Source organism: Tupaia chinensis, unplaced genomic scaffold (assembly GCF_000334495.1).
Source record: "Tupaia chinensis unplaced genomic scaffold, TupChi_1.0 Scaffold141943_1, whole genome shotgun sequence".
NCBI classification, from domain to species: Eukaryota; Metazoa; Chordata; class Mammalia; order Scandentia; family Tupaiidae; genus Tupaia; species Tupaia belangeri.
Genome location: NW_006201797.1, coordinates 342,997 through 354,504, shown reverse-complemented (window position 1 = coordinate 354,504; position 11,508 = coordinate 342,997). Strand labels below are relative to the sequence as shown.

At 40.8% G+C, this 11,508-nt stretch overlaps 1 protein-coding gene across 7 annotated transcripts in view; it reads right to left on the bottom strand.

Moving 5' to 3' along the window:
- The window catches only part of NEDD4 (NEDD4 E3 ubiquitin protein ligase), a 166,440-nt gene that overhangs the window by 19,129 nt on the left and 135,803 nt on the right, over positions 1-11,508 (bottom strand). For 6 of the 7 annotated variants that reach the window (XM_006163286.3, XM_006163282.3, XM_006163284.3 and 3 more), the window contains 6 exons: positions 7,291-7,410; positions 5,401-5,604; positions 4,009-4,089; positions 3,742-3,796; positions 3,567-3,625; positions 2,482-2,547 (listed from right to left, as the gene is read on the bottom strand). In XM_006163286.3, coding sequence (XP_006163348.1) covers positions 2,482-2,547; positions 3,567-3,625; positions 3,742-3,796; positions 4,009-4,089; positions 5,401-5,604; positions 7,291-7,410 — 585 coding nt within the window. The remainder of the gene's footprint in view (positions 1-2,481; positions 2,548-3,566; positions 3,626-3,741; positions 3,797-4,008; positions 4,090-5,400; positions 5,605-7,290; positions 7,411-11,508) is intronic. The other variant, XM_027766253.1, reaches the window with a different exon arrangement.

Genomic DNA, 11,508 nt, shown 5'->3' with positions numbered 1-11,508 from the left:
ACCACAGGAGAGGATGGTGTATCATTGCAGAGTTACAAACAAACAAACAAACAAAAGCCAGGGCAATTTCATACATGTTCAAAAAAGTAAAAATGAAAAATGAAAATTTCTAGAAAATAAAAAAACAAAGTGCTTACATCTGGCACATGGTGAACTCAGTAATGATTAGCCATCATTATTCCTAACTAATGAGATGTTGAAGAGAAAGAAGGAAAAGTTAAAGACAGCTCAAGGCTTTTAAGCGCTGGTTTTTAACATATTTTCTGTTTTAGTATTTTGTTTTGCTGTGACGTGCCTAGATATGGATTTAGGTTGGTTTTTTATTTTTTAAATCCTACTTTGGACTTTTTATTAATCAAGAGTACAGGCTTCAGCCTCCTCCCACTCTTTTTGGACTGACTCTAGATTTCCTAATCTTTTTTTTCCTCTTTTTTTTTTTAGAAAGGGGAAAGATTTTTCATAAGGCATATGCACTCAACAGAGAGATGAGAGACAGAGAGTAAGAAATTATTCCCCGGGAGATGGCTATGCCACAGTCCCTTCTCCTCCAATCTCCTCTTGGGATTTTGGGCATGCACATACATGCACCCAGTGTGAGTTTCAAGTCACTGTCGAGCACATTGGAGTCCAGTGCCTTAACCACTAAGCCACCTGCTGGCTTCCTTCATCTTTCTTTCATATGCTCACCTCTTTATATACTTTTGTTGTATTCTGGCAATTTCTATACAAAGTTTCTCTCTCTCTCTCTCTTTTTTTATTTTCTAAATTCAACTCAGTAATCCATTCACTAAGAGAAACAGAGACAGACTCCCAGCAAAGTCTGCACCCCACAATCCAACTCCAGCCTCGGCTGACCCCAGATCATGAGCACGTGTGTGCCTACTACACTCAGGGAGGTCTTGAGACTCAAACCCAGAGCCTTCCCATGTGAGCCAGACACACAGAGCACTGAGTTTTACCACTCCATCGCTGTCCGGTTCCAATGCTAGCTCTCTTCACCACCAATTCCGTATGTCCCGTTGGTTAAGAGCATGGACTCTTGAGCTAGACCACTCGGTCTGAATCTGCCCTTTCTACTTCACAATCACGGGACTTGACAGCATTATGTACTCTCAGTGCCTCAGTTTCCTCACCTGTAGAATGTGGTTATAGTCCTTTCCTTGCATTGTCACTGTAGAGATTAATTTAATAATACTTGTAACCTGCTAGAAAGAATGTCTAGTATATAATAAAAGCTCAATGCATATCATTGCTTTCCTCACGGTTTTTGTATTCTATGGCCCATTAATAGGGGCCTTTTCTCTCATCTTGTGCTACCTAGAAGACATTAACCATTAGCTACCCTATCATGTGGCAAATAGAAACTCTAGCGCTTCCACTCCACTGAAATACTCTCATTAAGAATGAAAATATTTAACAGAAAAACAAGTCAACAAAGATTAAAACTCCCAAAGCCTAGTAGAAAACAAGTTTCCAGAGCAATTTTAGCAATTAGTTATTCTTTAAGATGAATTTAAAAGGTTGCTGATATTGGGGCCAGCAGGTGGTACGGTGGTTGGGGCACTGGACTCCCACACGGCTGACCGTGGATTGAGTCTCAGATCTGGTGGCTTGTGTACGTGTTCTCTCTCTCTCTGACCAAACTGAAGAAAATAATAAATAAAATTAAGTAAATAATTCAGGGGGAAAAAAACAAGGTTGCTGATACTTATAGATCTTGTGGGGTTATAACATGTTTGTACTAAAAAACGACCACATTTCAGTTTTGCTAAACTTCAGGATGGAAAATCGTTGGCAGCAGACCCACCATCTTGACTCTTGGGAAACGTGGGCTTCTGGCTTAGAACACAAGAAACTATAACCCAATATAGCCACCTAGTGGTAGCATTCCTAAACTGCAGGGAAAGGATGACCATGTTAGGCATTAAAAATGGTCGCCACCAACAGACATGAACTAGATGGGCAGCTAAGTTTACTTCCAAATATACCGAGTTTGTGGTGATGGAAAAATGTGTAGCAAACATATCTGATAGTCCTAGGGAGGTAAATAACAAGAGAACTGCCCACTCACAGTTCTATTTTAAAATTATGCAGAGCCATGTCGTATTGGAAGCTGGAGAGAGTGAATCTCACAGGAAAACGAGGAAAGGAATCCAGCGAGGCCTCCAACACAATCAAAGGCGAGGCCAGAAGATAATCTTGGAGCTGCTTTTGCTCAGATCCTACAGAGAACCAAGCCCCACAGACCCAAGGAGGAAACACCAAGCTAGAGCTCTTTAAAGCCAACTTTTCATACTATTTTTCCATATTACACAATATGCTGCAAACTAAAAACATAAAATTATTTTGGTATCTAAGGATCTGTAACAGCTACTCAAAAAATAAACATAGTTTTCCTATGAGAACGTGTTCATTTAAAGTCGTTACAAATATAGAGAATTCTGATGATCATTCTTAAGTACTTTTGTGACTATCACTAACCTGCTTCTTCAGCTTTCTTCGGAAGAACTCATACTTTCTTTTGTAATCCCTGGAGTAGGGCACTGCCTGGAGTAGAAAATGTTAGAAAAATAAAGATTTGGGTTGTTTTTATTCTCAAAAAATTTTTAAAGTTCCCCGCTGGGTATTTTATAAACATTCATTAAAGGCATTAAAAGGAAACATTTGGAAAGAAAACTTGAACTTGAAGACAAAGGTAAAACTTTAAAATGTTTCATTTCTCTGTTTATGATAAAATTTGATTCAGCAATTCTTATGCCTGTAACTTTCATCATTCTTAAAGTGTGACATGCCAGATACAGATTTCTTCCAAGTAGAGAAATATTAGAAACAAAAATTTCCATTTCTAAAAAGACTTTGAAAGCGATTTCTCCATTAAGGGAACAATGTGAAAAATGTACTTTTGCCTTGAACTCTGAGGAGATGCCTTTTTTATCCATTATTTTTAAAGACTACGCACTGATATACTAAAGAGTGATCTAACAAAACAGTATCTTCAACTTTACTTATTTTTTGTGAAATCAGAATCGGAATTTAAAAATGGAAAAAATAACTATATAAAAGAGAATGATTTTCCTGTAATGAATCTGTATCAAGAATAGTGTGAAAAAAAAAGAATAGTGTGATCATTATGCGCAGTACTATTTATATTTAAATACAGAGGTGTCATCCAGTGGGCACTGTTAATGAGATTTCTACTTCTGCCAAGTTCAAGATATCACCCTGGAGTTGACAGAACGCCCACGGCCACTTCCTTGTTGTGAAACCTTCTTGGCCCCTTCCAGATCTGCCAAGGACTGTCACCGTTCTCCATTGTCTCAGAGAATGGTGAGTTCCAGCCCGAGGTCAACAGCCTTAGTCCCCCAATGCTATTACATGGAGCACGGATAATGATGTTATAGGATCTTTTTAAATAGTTGAGACTTAGGGTAGGAGTGGTGGGGAGAGGAGAAAATGGCAAACCTGTTTTTCTCTCAATGCCTATAGGAGTAAGCCCTCCATCAAATGCCCTTGGCAGGCAGATGAGAGGACAATCCCATCAGACGCACTGACACAGAGAGACTTACTGGTCCAGTAATTGCGACATTCTGCAACCGAGGGTCTTCCCACTGTGTCCTTTTTATATCTGAAGAGAAGAAAAGTAAAATAAAAGAAAGAAAAGAAAAAAAGGAGGTGCTTTTTCCCATGCGCACACTTTGGTGTTACAAAAAAATAATGCAGTGAAAAATACTGCAAACATACTGTGGTTTATGTAGAAGATTCTTCCATCTGTGTGAGTCCTCTCTTCCCAGCCTGGCTATAATTAAGAACATAATACAGTTACATGAGGACAGGGGTTTTAGACGTGTGGGAGGAAAAACTGCATGGACCAGATGACTAAATGACCTTGCATATTCTAGGTTTAATAGAAGACGTTAACACAAGTATGGTTGCTAAAAAATGACTATATTTCAAAACACAGAACGTTTGAGCTACTCGAGTTAGATTCGTAGCCGTTCCATAACTTACAGGTAAAGGTCCTAGATCATTAGAAGAATCAAGTGGTGTCTTTCCTCTCAGATGAGCTGGAATCTTCAATCTTGGATCTTCCTTTTTTGGTAGAGTAAATAAAGACAGTAATACACACACAAAGTTAAAATAATGAAAGTTGACTTGTTACCATGTCTTCTAATATTCATGGATGTTTAAAACTTCACTTCCTTAATCTGTGATATAATAGTTTCTCCTTCTAAAATGATCACACTAAGGCTATAATATTAAAAGGTTAGGAGGGTCAGTTCTCAGAAAAGCACCAGTAAAACTGATCATGTCTTACACAGAAGCCATTCAGGGTATTCAGCGCCAAGCCTCGGAGACTGTGTCACTCACTGTACAGGGCTCTTGTCCGCATAAAAACCAAAAGAGCTGGGAGTTCATTTGGATATCATTTCTCTTTTTTAAAGTTGTCTTTAGGCATGTGTACTTGCCAGAGAGAGTGGAAGAAAGTACTCTACCATGGGAAATGACAATCCCTTTTCCATTTTCCCATCCTGTTGGCATTTGGGCACACATGCGGATACACCTGTGTGTTTTCAAAGCTGCAGGGTTCATGATTTGCGCTGCCTTGCTGGCCATGTGATACCTAGCTCCTGCAACCACTGGGTTACAGGGTTGGCCCATACATGATCTGTTTTCTTTTTTTTCCCCCCATTTTTTAAGTTTTGTGTACTTGCCAGACACAGAGAGAGAGATTAAGTAAAAAAAAACACCTCCCAGAGGGATGGCCACACCACAGTCTCTTCTCTTCCATTTTCCTGCCAGGATTTTGAGCATGCGTGCACATATACCTAATGTGATTTCCAAACTGCTGGGTTGGGAACTTGAACTGTGCAGTAAGTTATGTGGGATCCAGTCCCTTAACGTCCATACCACCTGCTGGCTCCAGTATTGGTCTTTTTAGGTTAATTAAAGTCTATTCATTTACTGCTAATTTTCAGTAGTCTATTAGTGGTGAGCCAATCACTGAACAACTTTATCGTAAAGTAAAAATAAATGTTCTACCCATGAGGTTTTTTTTCATAATGAGATACGCATTCAAAACTACTTTGAAACGATCAATATAAAGCTTCACATAAAGATCCATGATTATCACTAAACATCTTCCTAAGCATTTATGGTTAGTGAGTTAAACACCAGAAATAGAAAGCAAATACGACTATCTCCATGGCAACTCAAAACAATATTTAAAAGAGGCGTAAACATACCATAAATAGAAATGTTATTAAAATATTATTAAAAATTCAACATATCTTTCAATGAATCCTAGGAAATCTGTACACTGAAAAATCTTTCATACCGAAAGAACAATACCTACAATCACTATTGCTACTATAAACTTAAACAGAAGAGTATTAAAGCTACCCAGGTGGTGGTTTTGGTGTTGTGGTCAATAAAGAAAGGCCTCCCGTTTGGTGCATGCCGGACTTCCCAGCCCTTAGGAAGGAATCCTTGCTCAAGTTCAGCCGGCTGGGTCACCTGCTGTGCCGAGTCACCTGAGAGGACCTGTGGTTGAGGGCTTACAGACGAGCTCTGGCTGGGGGGCAGCTGTCTGGTCTCCACTGCGACCTAGCAGATTAATGAAACCACATTGCAATACATTACTTGATGGACAACTCACAAATAGCTGTGGGGAAGAAAAGGTAACTTAACCTGCAAACAGGATACGCGTTTATAAATAGGCCCTGAACGTTCAGGCTATGGGGCAGGTGTACTCACAGAGACAGAGAGAGGCAGAGGAGAAAGCATGCCCAGTGGGGAATAGTCATGCTGACTCTTCTCTTCTATCTCTCCCCTCTTTGGGATTTTGGGCGTGCACAAGTGCTGCCGTGTTTCTCAAGCCCCTGGGCCCAGAACTCGAATTGCAGGGTCAGATATGTGGTATCTGGCTGCCTTAACCACAAGGCCATAGAGTTGACTTGTCCTTAAATATTTGAGGCTCGTTTTCTTTCCTTTTCTTTCTTTCTTTTTTTTTTTTTTTTAATTTGCCAGACGGTGTATACTTGCCAGAGAGAGACAGTGAGAAAGACTGAGAGAAGGGAAGTGAGGAAAGCACCCCCTCCCCCTCATGGGGGACAGTCACATCATAATTCCTTCTCCTCTATTTTTTCCCTCCTTTCAGAATTTTGGGGGCACACACACATGCCCAGAGTGTTTTTCAAGCCAATGGGTCCAGGACCTGAATAAGCACTAGGCCATGTGGGATCCAGACATCTTAACCACCATGCCACCTGCTGGCCCTAAGACTTCATTTTAAAAAATACAACATGTAGGGGACCAGCAGTTAGCTAATGGCTATGTTGCTGGACTACCAAGTAGTCGACTGCAGTTTGCATCCTGGACCTGGTGGCTTGAAACTCACGCCGGGCGTGTGTGCATGCGTGCCCAAGATCCCGAGAGGAGAACAAAGGAGAAGGGATTGCGGCGTGACCATCCGCCCCGGGGGGGGGGGGGATTTCTCGCTTTCTGTCTCTCTGTCTCTCTCTGTCTGTCTGGTGAGCACACGTGCCCTATAGCAAAAACTTCTCCAAAAAAAAAAATTTACAACATGTAGAAGTAAACATGGTAACTTACTTATGGTGTTAAATTATGGGTGTTAAGAATATGAGTATTGGGTACATTAATATTTGTACTTTTCAGTATTAAAAACTTATTCAACAAGCAAAATGGTGATAAGACGAAATATTTTACTGAACACAAGAGAGTAACAGAAGGCACTCGCTATTGCCAAGAACAGTGTTATCACCACAAATTCCTCTAATACATACTCGTCACCAACTCCGACTTTCAGCAAAGTAATAGTCTTAACTATTCAAATTACAAAATCATCCAATGGACGAGATCATTTACTTGATCCCCTAATTCTCATTTAGACTTGTTTTATATAATAACAAGTAGTAATTCATATATATTAGAGAACCACAGGAAGTGGTAGACGCTTAGCACCAATGTAAAAAATAATTAGAAAATCCAGTATACATTATAAAGTGATGTAATAGCTTACATAAGAATGCGACATTTTAAAATTATTCACTTAATTTTATTTATTATTATGATTATTATTTAATTCGACCAGAGAGACAGAGGAAGAGAGAAAGGGAAAGTGAGAAAGCAAGTCACCAGGCTCAGGACTTGAACCATGGTCAGCCATGTCAGAGTCCAGCAACTTAACCACCATGCCACCTGCCAGCCCCAAGAATGTGACACTTTAAATCCTGCAGGAAAAAAGGTTACTACTAGGCAGACCGTAGGTACCTGCACACTGGGCTTTGTCCAGGTAGTAGTTCTGGAATTGTGATCTACATAATATGATCTTCCTCTTTCGTCTTGTTTTTCTTCCCAACCTGGTGGTAATCCAGATGAAGTAGGCAAAAGCTAAAGAGAAGAATCACAAAAAAGTTAAATATTAATAAGAAAGAATTCTTTAAAAGGACTATGTCTTTTCTTCATTCCTAACTCTTTAACATTAACCATATTTTATTTTATTCTGAGCTAAAATCATTTATTACAATAGAGAATGGGAAAATAACACATTAAGAAAATTTGCTAGAGGGTGCATATGTTCTGTGGAGAGAGACAAAGAGTGAGGGCAAGTGAGAAAGCAACCCCCAGGGGGGATGGTCACATTGTAATCCCTTCTTAATCTTTACTTTGGGGATTTTTTTGGACATGTATGCATAGAAACCCAGCATGCCCTTCTAGTCACCCAGTTCTGGGACTTGAATCATGCAGCTGGCCATGCGGGATGTAACTGCTTTAACCACGCCACTGGCTGGCATTACATCTTTCTTCTTTCTTTTTTGTCCCTTTTATTTGCATTTAACCATTGTACTTTTTTTTTTTTTGTCTTAGGGCATGTGTGCTCACCTGAGAAAGAGAGAGAGAGAGAAAGGGAAAGTGAGAAATCACCCCCAGAGGGAATGGCCATGCTGCAATCCCTTTTCCTCCATTTTTCTCCTGGGATGGGATCTTGGGCATGCATGCACACCATGATTTTCAAGCCACTGGGTATAGGACTTGAACTGTGGTTGGCCATGTGGGAGTCCAGCAACATAACGACTATGCCATGTGCTGGCCCCTAATCATTGTACATCTTTATAGTATACAATATGATTTTTCTTTCCTTTTCTTTTTTTTTTTTGTCATATGGTACATGCACTTGCCAGAGCAAGAGACAAAGAGAGACAATGAGAGGGAAAGTGGAAAATCATCCCCCAGGTGGGATGGCCATGCCTCAGTCCCTTCTCCTGGGATTTTGGGCATGCACACATATGCACCTGGCATGATTTTTATCCACCAGGTCCAGGACTAGAACTGCGGTTACCCATGTGGGATTCCAGCACCTTAACCACGATGCTACCTGCAGGGCCCCAATATGGTTTTTCAAAGCATGCATGCAATATATGACAACTAAATCAAAGATCTCTCTCTCTCTATATTCCAACACAGAACTTTATATTCTCGTGTCTGTTAAATGTTTCCCCCTGAACCTCTCCTCCCATCCCTTACTCTCCTCACCCCCTCTTATGCAGTCTCTACAGTGTCTGCACTTGCCTTCCCTACTATTATATCTTCGAAGCTTCCAATTTCTGCCCTAGAGTGCAGACATTTGGTATGTAAGGAGAGTGGATATACAATGTTTGTCTTTCATAGCCTAGCTTGTTTAATTTAGCATTAACTCTTCTATATTCATCCACTTTGTAGCAAATGACAGGGTCTCATTGTTCCTTATAGCTGAGTAATATTCCATAGTATATATGTGCCACATTTTTAAAATCCAGTCATCAGTTCTGGGGCATTTAGACTGATGCCATGTCTTAGCAATTGTGAATAATGTTGCAATAAACATGGATGTGCAAATGTCTTTCCAACTGGGTGTTTCCCTGTCCTCTGGATAAATACTGAGGAGTGGGACAACTGGTTCACTTGGTGGTTCTGTGTGTAGGTTTTTAAGGAATCTCTACATTGTTTTCTGTGGTTGCCATACTATTCCCATCAACAGTGTAGGAGGGTTCTTTTTCCACCACAGCCTCTCCAGCACTTGTCATTCTTTATTTTGTTGATGATAGTACTCCGATCAAGACTAAGTGGTAGCTCATTGTGGTTTTGATTTACATTTCCCTAATGATAAGAGATGCTGAGCACTTTTTCATGTGCTTTTTGGCCATTCATATCTTTCTTTCTTTTTCTTTTCTTTTTTTTTTTTTTAGTAAAGGGCAAAGTAACCCATTTTTCTCTGATGCAAAAGCCCATCTTCTGAGCCCCTACATCCTTGCTGCTTACTTTGACAACAAGTCATGCATCTTGATCTGTCATGTCTTTCTTAGACAGTGATCTGTTCAGCTCATCTTAAAATTGGATTATTTGGTTTATTATTTTTTGCAAATGGATTTACATTTTTAATTTAGTAAATCATAGTTTTTATTATTATTTTTAAAAATTTGCCAGAGGGTATATGTGCTCACCAGAAAGGGAAAAAAAGAGGGACACAGAATCCTACAATGCAGTATGGGCCCACCATAACCCCTTCTTCTCCATTTCTTCACCCTTTTGGATTTTGGGCATGCATGTATACATGCCTAGCATGTTTTTCAAGCTGCCAGGCTGGAATTCCAGCCATGGTTGGCCATGTGAGATTCAGCTCCCTTAACTGTTCAGTCACAGGGTCAGCTTTTAAATGATATCTTGAAATGTTCAAAATAAAGTGTATCGCATTTCTCTTGGGTAAAGAAAATAGAAAGGCAATAATGATATAATGATATGAATAAACATGTCATCACTAACCACCACATACTAAATTTCTTTTCTTTCTTTCTTTTTTTTTTTTTTAACATAGATCATGTCATTTAACCCTCACATGAATCTTATGGTAATATTGGTCCATTTTACTGATGAGTAAACTCAGGCTTAAAAAATGAATTTTCTGGGACCAGCAGTTAGCGTAAAGGCTATGTCACTGGACTCCCACGTAGTCGACCGCGGTTCGAGTCCTGGACCCGGTGGCTTAAACTCACGCTGGGTGCGTGTGCGTGCATGCCCAAGATCCCAGGAGGAGAATGGAGGAGAAGGGATTGTGGCGTGACCATCCCCCTGGGGGGTGATTTCTCTATGTCTCTCTCTGCCTGGCAAGCGCATGCGCCCTATAGAAAAAAATTCCAAAAACCTCTCCAAAAAAAAAAAAAGAATTTTCTCAGATTGTAAGGAATGGAACTAAAATTCTCACAGCTTATAAGGAATGGAACTGAAATTTGAACCCAGGTAATTTAACTACAGAAATCACACATAGGTACTGCATCAACAGTTACCACCATCTTGTCCATGGGCTGGGAGACGCTATTTATCATATTTATCATAAACGAACAAAAAGGGGGATGAGCAGTTAGCATAATGGCTATATCACTGAACTCCCATGTAGCCGACCATGGTTCGAGTCCCAGACCCGGTGGCTTAAACTCACGCTGAGTGCGTGTGTGTGCGTGCCCAAGATCCTGAGAGGAGAATGGAGGAGAAGAGATTGCAGCGTGGCTATCCCCCCTGGGGGTGATTTCTCACTTTCTGTCTCTGTGTCTCTCTGTCTTTCTGGCGAGTGTATGCACCTTATAGCAAAAAACTCTCCAAAAAAAAGAAAAGAAAAAGTTGTTGAGTTTGAACCAGCTGCAGTGGTGAGTGCTGCTAAGACACTGTGCTGTGTGGGCTGGGGCTACATGGAAGGCCTGGGTTCGATTCCTAGTCAAAACTAAAGGCTGGGCAGGGTGGCCTGAACTTGTGATCCCAACAGCCTGGGGAGCCTGAGGCAGGAAGACTGTGGGCGTGAGGCTGGCCTGGGCCACACAGTGATATCCTATCCAAAAGGAGTCATGTGCCTATGGTCCCAGCTGGGAAACGGGGGCAGGAGGACTGCAACACACTGAGCCTCTGTTCCTAACAAAAAAGGTGCCGAGTTTTACTTTTTTACTGATGATAGAGAGAAGAGGATAACACTCACCACAGGAAGTGTAGGCTGTTCCTCAAAGGTATAGGCTTGTAAGCTGCCTCTTCTGCTGGAATGATTCTTGTTTAAAAAAAAAGACAAACAGTAAAACAGCTTTAGATCCCGATCTGTCTTTGAATGGCAGATAAGTTAGTGAGGGCGATGCTGGGGCAGGAGAAAGATGGCTGTTAGGACTAGACCTCCGGGGCTGAAGGTACGACACAGCCACTGTCAACGCCAGGTGCTGGCGCCTCCCCTCCAGCTCTGACTCGTCCCAGTACCAGGTTGCGTCCGGACACCTTCTCTGGATGTCTAATGGATCCCTCTCAGAGTGTCTAACTGGGTTTGGTTTCTCCACATGCAGACCTGGTCTTTCTCCAGTATTCCTTATCTTAGTGGGTGGCACCCAGGATCTAATCATTCTTTCTTTACTCTCCTTGTAGTTCAAGTTTTTTTTTTCTTTTTCTTTTTTTTTTTTTTTGGAGAGATTTTCGCTTATGGGG